General features: G+C 46.6%; 1 protein-coding gene across 1 annotated transcript in view; it reads right to left on the bottom strand.

Moving 5' to 3' along the window:
• The window catches only part of LOC102832427 (aldehyde dehydrogenase family 1 member A3-like), a 47048-nt gene that overhangs the window by 14622 nt on the left and 11567 nt on the right, over window positions 1-20859 (bottom strand). Inside the window, exons 3-9 of the mRNA XM_006872155.1 lie at window positions 17978-18118; window positions 13202-13331; window positions 12852-12913; window positions 9827-9955; window positions 7984-8097; window positions 3382-3484; window positions 670-854 (exon numbers count right to left, since the gene is read on the bottom strand). Coding sequence (XP_006872217.1) covers window positions 670-854; window positions 3382-3484; window positions 7984-8097; window positions 9827-9955; window positions 12852-12913; window positions 13202-13331; window positions 17978-18118 — 864 coding nt within the window. The remainder of the gene's footprint in view (window positions 1-669; window positions 855-3381; window positions 3485-7983; window positions 8098-9826; window positions 9956-12851; window positions 12914-13201; window positions 13332-17977; window positions 18119-20859) is intronic.

Genomic DNA, 20859 nt, shown 5'->3' with positions numbered 1-20859 from the left:
CCTCTCACTGCCTGGCTAGTACGACAGTGATACAGGTTGTGCTCTGTTAAAGAAGTGATTATGTTGGCTAGGGTCATTGTCATACTGGCCTCGGTTCCCCAAACCAGGTCTCCAGAGACATGCTCTTACTGCTCGGATATGCATCCCTGGCCCTTTGATTTCAGTCACCTTCTCCTAAAATGGGGCCCGGGGCCTTCAAGTGGAGACCCTACTGGCACCCTGTGACTTTTCAGCCCTGTGGGGCTGGTGGGCCACAGCTCAGGGCCTCTCTTCCTGGTTTAGGAGTGTTTAGACCACCCTTCTTCAAGGCCATTAGATAAGTGAGGCTCTGCCTAAGGTTCTATCTTTGGGGGATCTCTGAGAGCAGGGAGGTGAAGGCAGATGGCTCTATGTACTAAAGGGGCCCTCTTCCCAAGGACCTGCGTGTTGTACACCTGCTCTAGAGGGCTGAGCCCCTTGTGCCCCCAGTCCCACTTCATTAATGCAGAGAGTCAGGTGGCTGCCCCTCCATCAGCATCTCAGCCAAGCCCCAGTGTCAGGGTGAACCAGAGCTCATTCCCTCCAGGTGCCTTGAAATCACAGGGCACCAAGGCTACAGGGGCGATGGAGGAGTTGCCCTGCTGAGCGCCCCAGCCAGGCACCTTGAGGCCAGACCCGTCAGTTGGTTACCTGGGGCCCCTGCTCAGTCTTGGCATCAAAGGGGTCTCCGACAGGCCGCTTCTTGGTATACTCCACGCTGCGCTGGACAAATTCGGCATAGATCTGTTCCTCCACGAAGACCCTGGAGGCAGCTGTGCAGCACTGGCCTTGGTTAAAGAACACACCCTGATGGGCACACTCCACAGCCAAGTCCACTGCAGGTGTGAGGAAGAGGAAGAGTCATTAGAGCAAGACTCTAACTGCCCACCCACAGAAGACAGCTGGCCCCCAAACGGCTGACTGCAGAAAGTAACTTTGTTCTCCGCATTCTCCCAACAGAGAAGATGGGGAAAAAAAATTCAGGTCAACCAAGTTAGGGGTGAAATCCGTGACCGCAGACCTCATCAGTGTCTTTGCACACAGACTTCCTTTTCCATTGTCACCTGCCCATGGAGCTCCCTAGTCCCTTTTCTGGAAGATGAATACACTGGTGGGTGCATGGTAAATTTCTAGCCTTCCATGTGGAAGAGCCAGGTTTCAGTCCTGGCCGGTGGATCACATGCCTAACTTCCAGCCATCTGTCACTATGATGCTGAATAGGCTTTAGTGGAAATTCCAAAGGAAGATGGATGAGGAAGAAAGGTCTGGTGATCTACATCCAAAAAGTAGCCAATGAAATTCCTCTGGATCACAAGAGTCCAATTCCACTGTACGTGGAGTCACCATGAGTTGGGGCCAGCTAATAACAAAATGTCCTACAGGATAAACTTGGCAAATACTGAATTCAATCGCACAGAACTTCTAAAGGAGACAAAATTCTTCCATCTTGAGTGAAAAAGAGGTCTTATTAAACAGCATAACACCATATTTGACTTAGAAGGGTTAGAAAAAAATAAAAGCATTATTAGAGCTGAGCAGAGTTGCACATGAATTGTAAAGCAGCTGTTTAATTAAAAGCAGTTGCCAAAACCAAGATAGAAGGGTGCTTATTTACGGAAGCTCTGTGAGGATAGGCTTAAATAGGTAAGAATGGGGATGCCACGTCATTCCCAAGAGGCCAGTTTGTCAGCCCTCCTTCACTCTTCACCCCTCCCCCATTGCCTGCTTGAGAAATGAACCTTCCGTTTGCAAGGGGCAAAGGTAAGAGCCCCTCACGGCAAGGCCTGTGTACAAGAGGCTGTGGCAGCAGAGACCATCATGGGAAGCTTCAGCCCCTTCTTTGCCTCCTCCCCAACCTCTGCAGTCCAATGTCAACTTAAATTGCCTTTCTTCTGAGAGAACGGACTCATTTCCTACGCACTGCTGGGAGCAGGGGTGACGGCCACAGTGCCAGGGAATGGTGGCATTGATGTTGGTGTCATGCCTGGAATGCCGCTTAGGTCAGGATTTAATTCCATGCACGGGCACTGCCCCATGAGAAGGAGTTTGGCTCCGGAGTGTTTATGGCCCCTGCTGGAAAAACCCATCCCAAACAGAAGCTGCAGTTTGGAAAGGCAGATGTGGCACCCAGAGATGGCCGCACAAGAACACCAAGCAAGGGACCTGACTCCTGACACTCAATGGGAGTCACAGTGGGGACACCCGGTGGCTCCAGAAACCACAGCAACACTAATGACGCTTCCACAAGGGAGCACGGACGCAGGCAAGAAATGGGCAGGCCCAGCATTCCTTTCGGGTCTACTGCCTGACTTCTCCCCAGCTGGTTTCCTCTCCCAGGCCACTCTCACAGGAAACCATCATCTTCAAGATGAGGAATTGATAGCAGTCATTCACACCTTAGTGAGAATTTGTGCCAGGTCATTTTTTTTCTCAGGGATGGTTGCAATTCCAACCTTATCTAAGTGTGGAGTGAAAGGCTTTGTTCTCCATGAAAGGAATTTCTGGCACCAGTAGACAGGTGGGAGAGGCTATTCTTCGGGCAAAAAGTACTGTGGAGCGCACACCTCTGCAGAGCTGACCCTATTAACAGGGCAATGTGTGGCTCAGTGTGGCTCCACTGTCCCTCTTCTGGACATAGCATATACTTTAATACCGTGTCATCCTGCTCTAACGAGACACCAGCTGCCCTCAAGTTGCAAAGCAGGGCAACTTTTCCAGGGAATTGGTGGTGGCAGGACAGGACCGTATTCAAGATCAGGGGGTATTTGATTTGGCAGGCACGAGAGAAAGGAAGAATCCCCCGGTGGTACAAATGACTAACACTCTCAGTTGGTGGTTCAAGTCCATTCAGAGGTGGCCTAGCAATCTGCTTCCAAAAATCAGTCATTTAAACCCCCGTGGCACACAGTTCTACTCTGACACGTGGGGGGTCACCATGAATTGGTGTTGATTCTTATTACACTAACTGGTTTTGGAAGCAAAGAAGGAAGACATGTCTCTGCTCTTTGGAATACATAAAAACTGTACTATACAGCTTACTGATTTGGAGAAGAGAGTAATTCATGCTTATCATCTGGAAGCACATGCTCCCACCCCTCCCGCCCCTCCCAAGGGCACGGGAGAAGAAACCAGGCCTGATCCTCATGGGTCACAAGGTCAACTAAACTGGTGGGTTTTTAGAATCTCCATCTGCCTATTTATGGCTGGGTTGTATAGATAGGATGATCCTAGTTGGAAAAATATCCCTAATGTATGTGTCTCCCAATTGGGTCCCAATTTGAGCAACTGAGAAACACAAGCAGGGGAAAGGTGAGATTTATGGACCCCCAAAAGCTCCAGCCGAGCTCAGAATGGAGGACTCACGGTCAGCATCGGCACACACGATACAAGGGTTTTTGCCCCCAAGCTCCAGCGTCACTCTCTTCAGGTTGCTCCGGGAGGCGGCTTCTTTAACTAGCTTTCCAACCTTCAGGAAAAAACAGACAAGAGTAAAGTGTGAACTTGGCCAAATGTTCATATCAGTTCTGGAAAAGTTATTCTCTTGAATCCTCGATCCCATCTGCTCCACTTACAGGTGTGGAAGAGAGCCTGGGAAGCTCAGGTGATTCACGCCAAGTCACACAACTGGCTGGTGGCAGGGTGGCCACTGCTGCTGCCAGCCTCTGCCCCAAGAGCCCCTGAGTCCTGAATCACCTGTCCTAGCCACCTGTTCCTAGGAATCCAGCAAGCTGGTCCCACTAGTCAGACCGGGATTTGGAGGTACCCCTCGCCAGTAACATTCTGAAGTTCTAATAGGAAGATGCCCACAGTCCAGTGGAAAAGGTGGGCCTGTATGTGTGGCTTTCCAGTGAAATCTAAGGGAACCTCCAAGTATTAATTGAAGGAATAACGTATCTGGAAAGACAAAAGCCAAATAGTAATGCCCAGGCTTCCAAGTGGATCGGATGGGGCCTCTCATAACTAGAAGTGTCACTGATTGGATGGTAGGCTTGGCTGAGATGTCACTCTGATGGACCCAAAATGCCAAAGCTAAAAGGAGCCTTGGAAATGCTCCCCTCGAATCCTCTTGTCCTACAGATGTGGACACCAAGACTAGAATCAGACACTCATGAAGAAGAGCACTTGTTGGGGGTTGTTGGCTGTGTGCCACCAAGTCGGTTCTGACTCATAACGACCATGTCATTATGGATTTCCAAGGCTGTAAATCTTTATGGGAGCAGAAAGCATCATCTTTCTCCCGTGGAACAGCTGGTAGATTGAACTGCTGTCTTTGTAGTTAGCAGCCCAGTTTGTAATCCACGGGACTCCTTCAGCAAGAAGAGCAGAGCTGGGTTATTCCAAATTGGCTGTTGTTTCTGTCACACTAAGATGTAAGTCTGGAGCTCATGGGTGATGCAAACAGTTCAGCTGCTAACCACAAGGTAGGAGGTTCTAGTCCGCACAGAGATGCCTTGGGAGAAAAACCTATCACTGAGAATCCTGTGGAAGGCAGGTCTTCTGACACATGTGGGATCGCAGTGAGTTAGAAGCCACTTGAGGCAACTGGTTTCTTAGGTGTGAATGCAACTTAAAAAATTAGTCTGAATTAGCGTGGAATAGACCAACAGTGACAGCGTTTGTCTCCAAGGAGTACAACAAAAGCCAAATCATCTAGCCACAAGTTCAGGGTTTACCGGTGGTGTTGAGGGGCATTGTTGCTGTTAAAAACCTGGATAGTGTTTCCGAGGCTTTAAGTCTTTGGAGGGAGCAGAAAGCCTCATTTTTCTCCAACAGAGCAGGTGGCGGGCTGGAACTGCCAACCGTGTGATCCACAGTCCAGTGTTTATCCCATGGAAACACCCTTTGAGGGGCACAGACACACCAGATGGAGACCCCTTTTGCCACAGAAACCGTGATCTTATCCAGGACACTGGCTACTGAGGGAGGTAACACCTGACTGGACCCACGGGCACCTAGAAGGTGAAGGGCTCTCTGCAGAGAAACCTGGCAAGGCGAGAGGAGAGGGCCATTTGGAAGCTGGGCGAGGAGATGGGGACAGATGCAGGAACAGCTGGAGGGTGGGAACCCCAACTTGCTCCTCTCTGCCTGTATCTCAGAGGCTAGGTGTGAAGTTGCTGATCGGCTCCATGTGCTAAGTTATCCTCATGCTATTTAAATTTTTTTATTTTGTTAAAATATATACAGCAAACAGTTGGCCATTCTAGCCATTTTTAAGTGTATAACGCAGTGGCATTATTCATACTCAATGCTGTACACCACCACTATCGTCTGTTTCCAAAACTCATCACCCTAAACAAAAATTCAGTATCCACTGAGTGATGACTCCCTGCCCTCTTCAAGCCCCTCAGTAACCATTAATAAACTTTCGTCTCCATGCATTTGTCCTTTCCAGAGATTTCATATAAGTGGGATCAGATAATATTTATCCTTTTGTGTCTTAGATATTTCACTTGGCATGTTTTTATGGCTCATCCTTATAGTATGTGTCAGTATTTAATTTCTCTTGACAACTGAATAAAAGTCCATTACATGAGTATACCACATTTTGATCATCCATTCGTTGGTGATGGTCATCAGTTTATTTCTGTCTTTTTGTTGTTATTATGTGCCGTGGAGTCGGTTCCGACTCATAGCGACCCTGTACAGGGTTTCCGAGGCTATAATTCTTTACGGGCGCAGAGAGCCTCATCTTTCGCCCGCGGAACGGCTGGTAGTTTCAAACTGCTGACCTTGAGGTTCGCAGCCTGATGTGTAACCACTATGCTATGCTGCAATGAGCATTATCAAGTGATCTCTTTGAGTTCTTGCTGTCATATCTCTTGGGTATATCCCTAGGAGTGGAATTGCCAGGTGTTATGGTGGTACCGTAGGGTATACACTGGACTTCTAACTGCAAGGTCACCAGCACAAACCCAGTAGTACAAATCCTCAGAAGATGAGGCTTTCAGCATTTACAGTCTTGGAAACAACTCAGTGGTGATGAGTTTGGTCTTATGGTAATTCCAATGTTAATCTTTTTGAGGACCTGCCAAACTGTTTCCTACAGTGGTCACACCATTTTACAACCCCACCAGCAATGTACAAGGCTTCTATTTTCTCCATATCCTCACCAACACTTGCTGTTTCCCATTTTTCTGATCAGCATCCTATGAGTGTGAAGTGGTTGGATTTTCTTACGGCCACTGGCTGGATGTTGGGGACCTACTTCGGACTCTCCATCTTTCTAAGTTGCCCAGTCTGGTGTATCAGAGCCGGGCAGCAGTGGCACTGTTTCGCCAGGACCACAGAAGGGGTGCAGGTTCCTGGATGGACAAAGCCAGGAGGGAATTAGGAGATATCTATACAGGGTCTCTATGAGTCAGGACCCACTCCTTGGCACTTCACAACAACAACTTGTATCGGGGGATTTATTCTTTGCCTTTTTTACATTCTCTGTGACCGATGCCACGGATCATGATGTCTAGAAACTGTTGACATGATGGGAACAGGTTTTGCTGTGTACATTTTCACACAAAATAAAATAAAATAATATTCTAAAGCAACAGTACATTCTCATTTAAAAAAAACCATCCCATATACAGATGTGGGTGAATTAAAGGAGGAAGCTCTTAATCTCTTCTCACCCTGCCCCAGGACCAGATCCAGAGGTGGCTGCTGATGCTGCATTACTATTTCCCAGGACTCCTTCTAAACAATTCACACACACACACACACACACTCTCTCTTTCTAATTGAATCCTAATTGACTTCCCTATAGTTTGCTTTTTGGTGTTTCAGCAATAGGTTGTGGACATTTTTCCTTATTAGAATTCCACATACCCCTTATTGTAATAGATGCAAAATATTTCAGAGAATGGACCAAACATACTTTAGACTAGGTCTTTAAATGTTCATGAGATTGTTTCTGTAATCCATATCTTCAAAATGGAATTCTGAATCTAGAATTGCAATTAAAGATGTTTGATCTATCAGACCAAGTTGCCCTCCATTTTAGCAGCAATTAGACTGTTTTCCTGTTCTCCTAAATTTTCAATAGCAGTAGAGTTTAGGTTTTGCAATTTGACAGATAAAAACAGAAGAGTCTGATTTTCGCCTGGCTGAATTCGTATCCCCTGATTACCAGTGACGTACGTTGTTTATTCGTGACTCAGTGATTGTCTTCTTGGAACTGCCCACTTTCCTTCAGCGAGGTGGCCATTTCCCCATTGGTTTGCAGGAGTGCTTCTGAGAACGGCTACTCTTCCCAGCATGGTAGTTATCATTTCATCTCGATTATGATGTGTTTGCTATAGAACACCTTACATTTGAATTTTACCTTCTCTGTCTTTCCTGACAAGACTTATGAGTTCTAGTAGATATTTATTTTACTTTGAAAACAAAACTTTTTAGTATATAAAAATCAACAAAAACGAAACAAAATAGGGTAAGATGAGTGCACACCAATATTCTCCCATGTAAATAAACTGTCACTCAATTCACAATAAAAGCTTTGAAAGGAAAGAAAAGAAAAAAAACCACACACACACAAAAATTACTTGATTTTTGATGCTTCAACAATAGGTACTTAAACCAGGAAAAAAATATCACTGAATTTTTTTGTGGTGCGATAGGGTAATCACTCAACCTGAAGGTTGCTTTGAACCACAAGATTGGAGATTCAAACCCACCAGCTGCTCCTTGGAAACCCCATGAAGGGTCACTATGAGTTGGAAGCGATTCAACAGCACTTAACAACATATACTAAAATGATTCCTGGTGTGGCTCTGTAGGATCAGCACCAGACTTCAAACCACAAGGTCGGCAGTTCAAACCCATTAGCTACTCCTCAGAAACGCTGTAAAGGGTCACTATGAGTCGGAACCGACTGGACGGCACTTACAACAACAACATATACTTGTTGTAATCCAGTTAAACAAAAAATCCAATTGAACTTCTCAAAGGAAAAGTGTATGTGGCAGGGGTTACCTCTGTGGATCCCGTGAAAGCTATCTTGTCAATTTGTGGATGAGAAGAAATGGCGGCTCCCACTGTGGGCCCAAATCCCGTCACAATGTTGACCACACCTGGAGGGAACCCGACCTGGGAAGAAATACGAAGGTGGTCAGAGGAAGAGGGCAGACTAATGTCAGCCCAGGCTGCATGTGGCTGAGGAGCGCTGGCCACAGCTGTCCCTAAGCAAGGCAGCATTCTCATTGGAAGCCTGAGTTCAGGCCAGCCTGGAGTTGTCCCCAGTTCAGGGCTGTGCCCCTACCCACTCCGACTACCTTGTAGGTTGCACAGCAACCCCAGAAGTGCTTGTGAACAGGTCTACAGCAAGATCACAAGATGGCGCCACCTCTCTCTCAGCAGAACACCACTGGAGGGGTGACCAGAGCAATCTCTGGTTTCAGCGCCCAACATTCAAAGGTGCTGAAATAGATCCTTCCCAAGCTTTCGTTTTTATTTTTAAATTGGCCCCATTGATTTTTCCAAGTGGTCACTGACATTACCCCCTCAAATTTCTTCACTTGTCCAACCTTAAAAGTTGGCCCTTCTTGAAGATAGTTGTACTAGTTGACTCCAATGCATAGTGACTCCATGTGAATGGGCTCCCCAGAGTTTTTAATGGCCTATTTTCAGAAGCAGATTGCCAGACCTTTCTTCTGAGACACCTCTGGTTGGATCTGAATGCCCAACCTTTCAGTTAATAGCCAAGTGTGTTAACTGTCTGTACCACTCAGGAATTCCTTCCAGAAGACAGGCAGTGCTATTTCTCTGGTTTTCACATTCATGGCCTTGTGTGTACAAGTATTATGTAAGCATACCACAAAATGAACAGGCCTTCATTTGTGGGGGATGCTCTTCCTTCTATTTCTAGTGACTTATCTAAACACATGTTTTGCTTCAGAAAAGTCAAGCTTTTAGGATATGGTGCTTGAGCGCTCATTTTCTCAGTACTGATTTTTTAGCAGTAGTGATGTTCGAAGTTGTTAAGTCAAATCAGTGTGACTGAATCATGTCCTATAATATCAGTACAAGGAAACTAGTCCACGGTTGGCTGTTGGCAACCTTGAATCTAAGAAGTAAAGGACTAAAAGACATGCCTCCAATGGGACTAACCCAGCTGAGACAGGAAATAAATGCAGGTTTTCTCCCCAAAAAGCAAACTGGATTACTTTTTTGTTTGCTCTCTTTTTCTAAAGGTTTGCCACAAATGAGGAGAACAGGTTTATGAAAAAATTCCATTATCTTTCAACTCCATGAACTTTTTGAAACCACCTTGTGCAAACTTGAGAGAGAAAGACTGAAATATATTGCTCAGTGGTTCTGAGAGGAAGTGTCCCTTTGGCTGCTTGCCTCCCCGGTGGAGAAGACAGTTGCTGGCCAGCAGAGACCCTGAGGAGGAGAAGCCCCAATAAGTGTGCACCCCCTTCAGAAGAAAACGGGACCATTTTATAGCCCACATATGCAAAGCCCAGTTAAACTCCCAGATATGTGATTCCCTCTGGGGTGACCCCTCCCAGAAATTCTCTAGACAAAATGTTTGCTTCTAAATCATAGGTTTGACCTCATAATGAGACTTAAATATTCTCACTAGGATCATGGGGAGGAACGGAGCCTCTCTTTAAGTTCAGTGACCACAGGTAGGAGAAAGTGCAGCTGCCAAGCAAAACCTGGGCGCCATCCTGGTCCCACTCAGCCACGAACAGGCCAGCACCGCTGTGCATGGGCTGGTTCGACCTGGCAGCTTTATCTTGGCTGGCCAATGGCCTGGGAGAGGGACTGTTACCACAAATGCATAATACTTTCTTTCTGGAAATAGTGTTACCTCTTTGATCAGAGAGCCTAGATAAAGGGCGGTGAGGGGGGTCTGCTCTGCCGGCTTCACAACCACGGTGTTCCCACAGCACAGGGCTGGAGCCAGCTTCCATACCAGCATCAGGAGGGGGAAGTTCCACTGCAACAGAACACAGAGGGTCTCGATGACCTGGATCTACCGCCACCCAGTCCCAGGCCCCCAACAACACCTCTGTGGAGGACACTTGCTTTGCTGGTCTAGGTTTGGATTATAAACGATCATGTTGCTAAGTGCCATCGAGTCAGTGTTGTTGTTGTATGTGCCGTGGAGTCAGTTCCGACTCAGAGCGACCCTGTACAGGGTTTCTGAGGCTGTAAATCTTTATGGGAGCAGAAAGCCTCATCTTTCTCCCGTGGAACCCCTGGTAGTTTCGAACTGCTGACCGTGAGGTTAGCAGCCCGATTCGAAACCACTACGCTACCAGAGCTCCTTATCGAGTCAGTAGGAGTGTACCATTAATCACAGCTATGGGTCAGAATCGACTCGATGGCACTTACACATCAATAACACTCCTGCCCAGCATTCTAGGAGATGTTAATAGGTTGTCTTTGCAAAGAGGATTCTGCAGTACAAAGACTGCCTTTCCCCTCTTGGAGGTTTCTAATGCAATCAGTGTATTGAAGGCTCTGAAAAGTCCTACAGGAACAAGACCCACCCCTCCTCACTTAGATGTCGCAGGGTCATTGTCTCGCCTTACAAAATACATACTGACCACCTCTGGCCCCCTGCACACACACTGAATGGTGTTTGGTGAAGTGAACTTTCATAAATGCTTTTCTCATCCTTCAGTGACAGACAAGGACTCTGACGTCAAGAACTAGTCCTAACACTTGGCACTGCCTTAAGACGTTTTTAAAAAAATTACTGCATTTGATCCCTCCAAACTCTTATAAGGTAGGAATATGATCGTGCCCATTTACAAATAAGGGGACGGAGCCACAGAGAGGGAGGTCACTTGCTCATGGCTGTAAGGTGTCAGGTGGTCAAGCCATGTCCTGTCCCCTCTGCTCTTACATTGTTAGCTTTGATGGGTCTGGATGAAACATAGACTTGCGAACTGTCCAGCACCTCCCCGAAATAATTTGTCTCTTAATGCTCCAAGGAGGCCAAACACAGAAGTTAATTCACAAACTCAGCCCCACAGAACCAACCAAAGATAACCTCCTCATGGGACTGTCGGCAGGCCCACTAGGATTTCTCCTGTCTGAAATTCCTACCACTAGACGACAAAGATTAGAATCCTGTTCCCACGGGCCTGTGTGCTCTGTGAAATGACCACCAGGAGTGGATTAGTTGCCATTGAATCAACAGCGCCATGTGTGTCAGAGTAGAAATGTGTTCCATAGCATTTTTAATGGTTGTTTTTCAAAGTAGATTGCCAGATGTTTCTTCAGAGGTGGCTCTGGGTAGACTCGAACTTCCAACTTTCAGTTAGCAGTTCAGCACATTACCCATATGAACTATCCTGTCATTTCAGGGATTCTCTTAGGGTTCCCTTAAATACGCACTGGACCACAAGGTAGGTTTGAATCACAAGGTCGGTGACTCAAACTCACTAGCTGATCCTGGAAAGCCCTGTACAAAGTCACTGTGAGTCGGAGCCCACTCGATGGCACTTAACAGCAGCAACTGGGCTCAAGGTCCCTTCTTCTTCCCCAACCCCTTAGCTTACAAACACCATCATCTCCCACTCTCCAAGCCATCACACAACCTGCCTTTAACCTCAAACTTTCTAGAAACTCCCTTGTCGTTCTTGCCTTGACTTCTTAGAAGAGTGGCAACCAGCTGTCAAGCACGATAGCTCCCAGTGCACCCGAATCTCCCCTCAGTGTGTTCTTCATGAGCAAATCCAAGTGTGCGTTTCCATCTTTGTTTTATTTACTTTCCATGTTATGATTTGACCCCACGGACCACAGTCTCTTTCTGGAGATACTGTCCATCTGAGGGATATTGCTGACCCTTGATGGTTTCCTGTTCCTAGTCTCTTCTCACTCTAGGATTTTCTTGTTGAATCAGCAACAGAGAGAGAACAGCCCTACTGACGCCCTGAATCCAAGCTTCCAGCCACCCGAACTGTGAGACCATAGCTTTCTGCTTTTAGAACCACTTACCTTGCAGTGTTTTGTTACCGCAGCTTTGAGAGACTGAGGTAGCTCCTCTGCTTGGCTGTTCCACTGGCCCCTCAGGACCATCACCCTAGCCAACCTGCTTCCACATTGCATCAATCGACATCACAGTCAGGACTCACCACCCCTACTCCCGCACTTCGTTACCCACTGAACCTCATAAGAAGCTTTCAATCCTACACCTCTGCTTGTTCCTGCATGGCTCCTCTCTTCTCCCTCCTCCTGGTGTGGACTCCACCTCAGCCCACTAACTGGCCTGCAAGCTGCCTGAGGGCAAAGGTTGGTTCCTTGCCTTCAGTGTCCTTAGAGCCTCCATACCACACCGGGCACACACCATGCTCTCCTTGCCCCACAGAGCTTGTCTGCAGTCCGTTCTTCTCATGGCTGACTCACCGGCTCCTGACCCAAACACACAGGCACCAAGTGGGCAGAGCCACCACCTTTGGCAGCTCAGTCCTGACCATGGTGCTCCCCTTTTTGCTGGCTTCTCTCCTCTAAGCATTGCCTTATTATCTGCTATCCCTTCCAAGTCCCCAGGCACTTCCTGTCCTGCCCCATAGCATTCCTGCTGCTTGGAAAATCCGGTGCCTTATCCTTCAAGTCCCAGTTACGAGACCACCTCCCTCTCTGACCCCTCCAGCCGGCCTGAGACATGGGCCTTGTTCCCAGGGACTCGTGTGCTCTGTTAAGCAATCCCATTGTACTTCCAGAACAGATCCCTTGAAGAGCATGGATGGGACCAAAGTCAGGTCCATATCTCTCAGGCCCCAAGTATTCAAGTTAATCAAACACAGTAAGGATTGGTCCCACAGCCCATGGGGAAGGGGATGGGATCTATTTATTTTGTTAAGGAAAGTCACCATACTTACAGGAGTGATGGCTCCGCACACACCTATGGGCTCATGCCTGGTGAAGCACACAACGTTGTCATCTGGAAGAGAAGTTTAACCGGAAGAAGACCACACTCGCATTAAACAGGTTACCAGCTTTAAGTAGTAAAAAGACAAGAAGGAAGTTGAGAGGCACACAAAAAACTCCGTGTTTTGTCGACAACACAAAGAAGGATTTTAACTCAAATGCAAAAGTAAAACTCCTGAGAAAGAAGAAGAATCAGCCTGGTGCCACACTCTATTTGGGACCAGGGAGGATGCCCTTGGGTTAGGGGAAGGCAGAGTCCCAGAAGAGCCACCCCACAAGGCCGAGTCCTACTGTGGCTTACCTGTGGGGATGGTCCTGCCCTGTATCTTGTCCGCCCACCCTGCAAAGTACCGCAGGGTTGTTATGCAGCCCTCCAGGTCAATGAAAAAGGCATGAAGGAATGGCTTCCCAGTATCCATTGTTTCCAGGGTCTGCAACAGCAAGTGGACAATACACTTTCTCAGACACCGCTTGGTTATCAGTGTAACTATCAGGCTATCCAAAGACAGGGGCGGAATGGAAGCCAGCACAGTCCTTGGACACTGCTCTGTTGCCTTGCAGTCATCTGGTGTCTTTAAAAACTAAGAAAGGTACTAAACTTAGAAGGGAGAATGATGAAAACACCAATCCCTAGAAAGGAACATCATGGTTGATATAGTAGCCTGTTGTTTCTAAGTGCCGTCGAGTTGGTTCTGACTCATCGCAGCCCTGAGGCGTGGCTAGTGGGCTTGAACTGCCAACCTTGTGGTTTGCAGCTCAGTGCTGATCCCACAGCGCCACACCAGGAGTCAGTAAAAATGAGGGAAATCTCACAAACAGCCACAAGAATGGACTCAAAACATGCTGATGATCACGAAAGACAGCTGAGGACCAGGGAACACTGCATTCTGCTACACAAAGTCAGAGCCAACTCAATGGCAATTCACAACAACAAAATCGATCCCAGATTAGCAACGGTGGTTTATATCTTGAAACCCTTACAGTAGGGGAGCCGCTTAGACAGATGCCGGGCTGATTGGAAGCCTTGCTAGAAATAATAAATACCCTTTAGCATTTGACCTTCATTTGGCCTGGCCCTGTGGGCTTGTGCCTTCCCAGGAAGATGCAGTGGTGAGCTGGTGTGGACTGACTAGAACGAGGCCTTCCAGAACGATCACCTCGCTCATGAAAGGGTCATGAGAGAACAGGGGATCCTTCTTCTCTGCTAGGCTGCCCTGGAAAGAGTGACGGAGCCAGGGGGCTGCACCACCAGTCAGCACACGACACACCCCTAGCTCGCGTCTGTGCTGGGCGCAATGTGGGAACTGAGCTTCTCTGGTCATAAGGGAGGTGATTACCCAGGGCGAGGACTGGAGAAAGACGCTCAATGGCACGATTCTTTTCCATGTCCAGCCCCGGTCTAAGAGAACTCCTTTGTCTTCAGATCAGCAGCCTCAGTGTGCCCAGCCCTGAACCTGCCAGTCAACCCTCGCAGCAGGAAGTGGCCGCCCTGACACACAGCCCAGGGCTGGATTCTTGTAGCTGCATCAGTGGAATAGGAAGATGGTCTAACAAAGCAGAAAGGACACTGCCCGGGTGAAGCTTTAATGCACAGCACACTCGACTGTATCGTGGTTTCTGTTTGCCAGTGCTCCACACTGAGTGTGGCATCATGATTCCCGCTTTAAAGTGGGGAAACTGAGGCTTCTCTAAGGTGGTCCTGTGAGTCAGTGGCAGGGCAGGGTCTGAATCTGGGCCTCTGACTTCTAGCCGGTACAGAACCACCACATGAGCTGCTGTCACAACCCACTTGCGGCTGGAAGTGCTCCAGGTCACCAACTCTACGTGCTGGGTTTCTGTAGGGATGAGCTAAGTATTTGGGGCCACTATGAGTGGAAGGTGACTCAACAGCAAATCGGTCACCTCAGAGGGTTATTGTGTGGGTTAAATGAGTCCATACCCTTAGAGCCTGCCCACAGTAAGCACTATGTAACAGCTAAGAAAGAAAATTGTAATGACTAAGTGGATTGTCCTCATCTTCCCTTGGGTACCAGACTTCCCAGGGCCTTGGCAGTCCTCATCTGGGGACACCAAGGAGCAGGGCTGTGAGGTGCTGAAGATGACAAGCTGAGCTGGTTTGTAAGGAGTCCCACTCCTTGGGTGCCATTTGGGGTCCAGGTCAGGTCAATTTGACACCATCCAGTGTGGTTCTGTGAGTTAATGCGCTGGACTGCAAAGCTGGTTTGAACCACAAGGTCAGAGGTTCAAGCTCACCATCTGCTCCTTGGAAACCCTATACAGAGTCGCTATGGGTTGAAACCGACTCCACCACGGCACTTTGCAACAATAACAACAGCAGTACTGTACTTTGGACTCCAGCTGACTTATATTCCAAGTTTGAACTTTTGTTTTCTCAGGGGACACCTAACAATTGTAAATAAGTCAAGAAAGTCTCCAAGACCGAGCCCCTCCAGGCCATGCCTGCGTATTTGTCAGGGGGACCCTAACCTGCTCTCCACCCTTTTCCGGTTGGGACAAAGGAGAAAAGGGCAGAGGGCTGCTACCTCCAGTCCCAGTTCACCACCCCTCACTAGTACGCTAACCTCTCTGGGCCTCAGTTTCCTCACCTGTGAAGTGGGATCATAAATACTACCAGTCAAGTGCCTACAACAGGTTTGACACATGTAAACATTGGCTATATTTTATAATTAACATATTCACATGAGTATGTTTGCTTACTAGAGAGACAACATGAATTTACAGACTGGATTTCTTTATGGAAACTCTCTAAGCAAAAATCAGATCCTGATAGGTTTACAAAGGAAGCTCAAGAAAATTTTTTAAACAGCAAGAGCCCCTTGGGCTGAACCAGAGAAACCAGGTGTTAGTCACCGTGGGGAACAGTCACCTCTGAAAACGCTACTGGAGCTCAGCCACTCCTACTTTATTTCCTTTAACATTTGAAGAAACAAAAGTGTACTTTCTGACAAATGCATACCTCACAGTCCTGAGAATTCTCTAGAAGTGTGCAGAAACCAGGCCATGCATGTCACTGGCTTAAAATAAGAAGGCCTGGAATAGGACTCAGCTTAGAGTGGGGACCCCTATTTGGGAGCCCAGGACCGCGGGTGAAGGAAAGACACCGTCGAGCCTCCCACATCTGTTCCCAAGCATCGAATGCAGAAATAAAGACTAAGGTCTGTGGGAACCCCTGACGAGAACACCACCAAAGAGGTGCTTTTCTTGTGTGAAAATGCAGGAAACCATATCAAGGTGCGGAACGAGGTGTATAACCCTGTGATGTGGTTGGGATTTTTCACAATCACATTTGCCAGCATTCTCTTGTCCCTTTCATGTTGTGGCAGAGAGCTGGGTCTGATTTCTGAAGTGCCGGTGGTGGTGGCAGCGAGGTGCTAGAGAGGGGCCAGCATTCCTCCAACTCTTCTGCTTTCCAAATGCAGTGGAAGGAAGGTGGCTTCTCAGGCAGTGTTTCCTAAGGTGATACTGGCACTTGAGGACAGGGTGGGGAAAGGTGCCCAGGGCACATCCTCTCCCATCTGTTATTAGTCCACACGGACATTACAGACGGATGAGCTCATGCCGGGTGAAAACAGAAATTTTTTTGAAAAAGCCAGTTTGGCAGCTTGAGGGTTGAGGCTGGCTTTCGTTGCAGGAAGAAACCAGGGGCTCCGTGAAGAGGAGCACTCCACTCTGGGAGGGTGTGATCCTCCCCCTGACTCCGGCGCAGTCCTCCCCGGACTCCGGCAAGCATTCTGTGCAGGATTCAGAACGGCCCGCTTGGCTGTCTGTGCGGATACACCTCAGGGAAAAGGCACCGGAGAGCAGAACTCCTCACCCCTCAGTCCCTAAAACACAAATTCCTGGGACAGAAGCAATTTCAGTTTCCTAACTGTACCCTTTAATAAGATGGTCAGCAAGAAAGGAAAGAACCAGGTTTCCAAATCTGAAGTCACAAAGGAGATTTCCTCTTGCAAGGACTAGGCTTCAAGGTTGGGAGCAGTTTTAAACAGGAGTCTGAGCTTTTTGAGGGCTGAATGAACAGGTTGCAAAGGTCCCCTAAGGCACCTGTGGTCCCACCTCAAGGCCAAAGGCAAGTCTAAGTATCCCATAACATAATACATATATAACTTATAAATGTGTTCCCAGCCCAGCTCTTGGAAGTGACCCGATCTCATGCAGTGATCTGAAATAATCTCCCTATCTTACAGCTGAGGAACTAAGGTGTCTAGCAATTACTGGTCAGGAGGCATATAGCTAGAACTAGAACCTAGGATAGCATTTTTATGATTACTATTATTAATAATAATAACTATCACCCATTTAGTGCTTATTACATGTTTTCTAAATCTCGTAAGGATTTTAAAGGGACCATTCTCAGAACACTTAGATACACCTTTATCAGTGACACCTTTCAGAGAGAGGTAAAGGCAAACTTGTCCAAAGTCACAGAATAAGTAGGTGGCAAAGCTGGGATTTGAACCCAGGTCTTTCAAAATGTCAGATTCTGCTACTCTTATTACTTCTCCACACACACACTGTTGTTGGTATTGTTGATAACTGCCGTTCAGTTGGTTCCGACTGATAGTGACCTTGTACAGGGTTTCCGAGGAGTGACTGGTGAATTTGAACCACCAACTTTGCGTCTCAAACCGACTTTGGGGTCCAGTGTGTTATCCCACAGTGCCACACCAGGACTCCCGATTCCGGGGTGATCCAGGGGATTGTTTTAGCTGATACAGACACACTGTTTTCTGTGCTTAGTGGTAGCATTTACTTTAATTGGTACTAGGGAAAATAGAACCAGCACATTAAACCTGTGATTTCACGAGTAGAGTCACTTATCATAAGGCTAAATTCAAGTTTAAAAACAGTTAGTGTGAAGACAAACGTTAAATAGATATATGTGCAGGTAGTAGACCAAGATACGGCCAGAGAGCTGCAACTTCAGAGTGCCTAACAAACCCACCCCACCACATAAAACCAGTGCCTTCCACCAAGTTCCCACTCCAGTCCTTGGCTGACACCTGTCCTTGGGTAGGGCAGGTGAGGTGGGGTGGGGGTGGACATGTGAACTCACAGCCAGAATGGTCCGGTCCCGCTCCACCAGGTCCGCCAGCTGATGCAGCAGCCTGCCTCGGCTCAGGGCATCCATCCGGCGCCACGGCGAGCCCCGCTGGAAGGCAGCTTGCGCAGCCTCCACGGCCTTGTCCACGTCTGTCTGTGAGAACAGATCAACAGAGTGGTTGTCTCCTGATGTGACTGAGGTTTGGAAAGTTTGTGTCTCCATTAGGTAGCACCAAGTAAAGAGGGGAGGTGAATGGGGGGAGAGGGACCAAACACTGCCAACAAGTCAATTCCAAATCCTTAGGGTTCCGTAGACTGTTAGGGTAATTTTTCTCCTAAGTAGTGAGTGTTGTTGTTGTTAACTGCCATGCAATTGGTTCTGACTCATAGCAACCCTGTATAGGGCTTCCGAGGAGTGACAACCAACAGACCTTTCAGTTCACACTGACCTTGGGGTTGAAGGCTTACTCTACAGGGCCACACCAGGACACCCAGTGCTACTGCTGACCTTGTAGTTAACAGGCCAACACTTAACCCACAGGTCTCCTTATGATTAGAAAGCATTTAAAAATATGAAAATACCTTTATTATACTATAACATATAATTGAATACAAGAGGAGTTGAAAAGTTCATGGAAAAATGGAATTAAAAGAAAAGGGAATTTTTCCAGAAACTTTTTGAAGTCCCATTGTACTGTTGTTGTTATGTGCCGTGGAGTCAGTTCTGATTCATAGTGACCCTGTACAGGGTTTCCGAGGCTGTAAATCTTTATGGGAGCAGAAAGCCTCATCTTTCTCCCGCCGAACAGCTGGTAGTTTTGAACTGCTGACCTTGTGGTTCACAGTTCAATTCGTAACCACTACGCTATCAGAGCTTTTCCAGAAACTTTTTGAAGTCTCACTGTATAGTATATGCAATACACACAAAAACATAGATCGTAATACCTAAAATGATACATAGCACATTATTTTAATAAGTTTATTGGTTTGGGTGCCATTAAGTCAATTCTGGCTCACAGTCACCCTTTAGAACAACAGAGTAGAACTGTCCCATAGGGTTTCCGATGTTTCTCCTGCACACTGGCTTCTTGGTTTAAAGTCAATCCTGTGATTAGCAGCCAAGTCAGAACTTCAAACATTTCTCCACCAGAGAACCCCACAACATGTATACTGTATACATTATATTTTTCTACAAAATATATTATGTTTTCTAATGGAGTACTGGTATGGTGTTATAGGATAAACACTGGACTGATAATTACAGATTGATAGTTTAAACCCACCAGCCACTTCCTGAAAATGTTATACCAGGTTGCTATGAGTCGGAACCAACTCGATGGCCCTTAATGACAATATTATAAATAGACCAAAATATAAATATCACATTTATATCGTATATACACATTTACACTATGTAATATTGTATTGTATTGAATTAGGTAGTTTCCAATTTATGATGTATTCTACTTAGGATGAATGAACATTTATGACCACTTACAACTGTTTCTCTCTTATTTTTGTACATCGTATATCATTAGTAACATATGCTACAAATAATATGTAGCATGCAATTTGCTGGTATCATATCTATAAGTTTATGTGTAATGTTTTCGACCCCCAAGATGAATAAAGACACTGATAATAATTTTTTTTTTTTTTTAAAGAACAGAAGTATTTTGACTTACATCAGAACCAACTTATGGCCGAGTAGTTGAAAGGGACCCTGTTGTAAGTCAGGGACTGTCTGTATCATTTTATACCATACTACTGTAAAATATTTATAAAAATGCTCATAAAATATCTTAAGTATTTTTCTTAGTGGCCAGAGTAGGAAAAAATTTTTGTTTACTAGTAGGCTTTGAGCACACACAATCTTCACAGTTCACGAATTAGGGAGTAACTATGAAGGGGCTTCAGAAAGTTCATGGAGAAATGGGGCTAAAAGACAATGGAATCTTTCCCTGGGTCTGGCTTGGTGTCTTATTCCTGTTGAGAACTGTTACCCCAGAGAGACTGAGGAATTAATTCTCTGCAGATATGGAAGTTTTCTTACCTGGTTAAGAAGAGTTGGCATACAGCTAAGTACAGGTGCTCCTCTTAGGCCTTCTCCCTGAAGCCTCAGCCCACCCAAGGGATCAAATCACCACCATTTTATAGACAAGGAGCTGGAACTTTTGTGCTTGAATAGAGTTACAGATACTCATTGCTGTTGAGTTGATTCTGACTCATAGTGACCCTATACAGGGTTTCTGAGACTATAAAATGTTGTGGGAGCAGACAGAGTCATCTTTCTCCCTTGGTGAGTTCAAGGCCCAGCGCTTCCCCCATGGCACCACCAGAATTACAGTAAACCCTTCTTTTTAAAGTAAAGAAAGTTCCAGAAGCACTAGATGGTGCCAAACTACCACTACCAACTGCCTTGAAAGGGATCACATTAAATGATTACAGATTGAGTGGGAGAAAATGTGGAACAAAATTCAAAATTATTTTTAAAAGAACGTTTGCTGGTCAGAAAGACTGGAGGAATCTGAGACTATGGCTTGTGACCATCCTTCATGTCTAGCAAGGGATTCACACTTGTGGTCCAATTTTCCGCCAAGCAGTAGACAGGTTTATGAGGGAGCTGGGGGAAACACACTAGCAAGGCATGCTCGCCATAGTATGGTTACTCATTCAAAATCAAAAGGGCAACATTTTTCTACAGACAAAGTTGTGAAGGGATAGGAAGATGGGTGGAATGCAAACAGGAATCACTGGGAGGAAGCAGGGTAACTTGTTGCTTGGAGGGGATTATAAATATGGATATGAAACAAAGTCTATGATTTGCTGAATGTAAAGCTGATGATCTTGTCTGTAAACCTTCACTCAATTCACAATAAAGTTAAAAAGTCAAGT

Source organism: Chrysochloris asiatica, unplaced genomic scaffold (genome assembly GCF_000296735.1).
Source record: "Chrysochloris asiatica unplaced genomic scaffold, ChrAsi1.0 scaffold00184, whole genome shotgun sequence".
Classification (NCBI taxonomy): domain Eukaryota; kingdom Metazoa; phylum Chordata; class Mammalia; order Afrosoricida; family Chrysochloridae; genus Chrysochloris; species Chrysochloris asiatica.
This window is presented reverse-complemented; position numbering and strand designations above follow the sequence as displayed.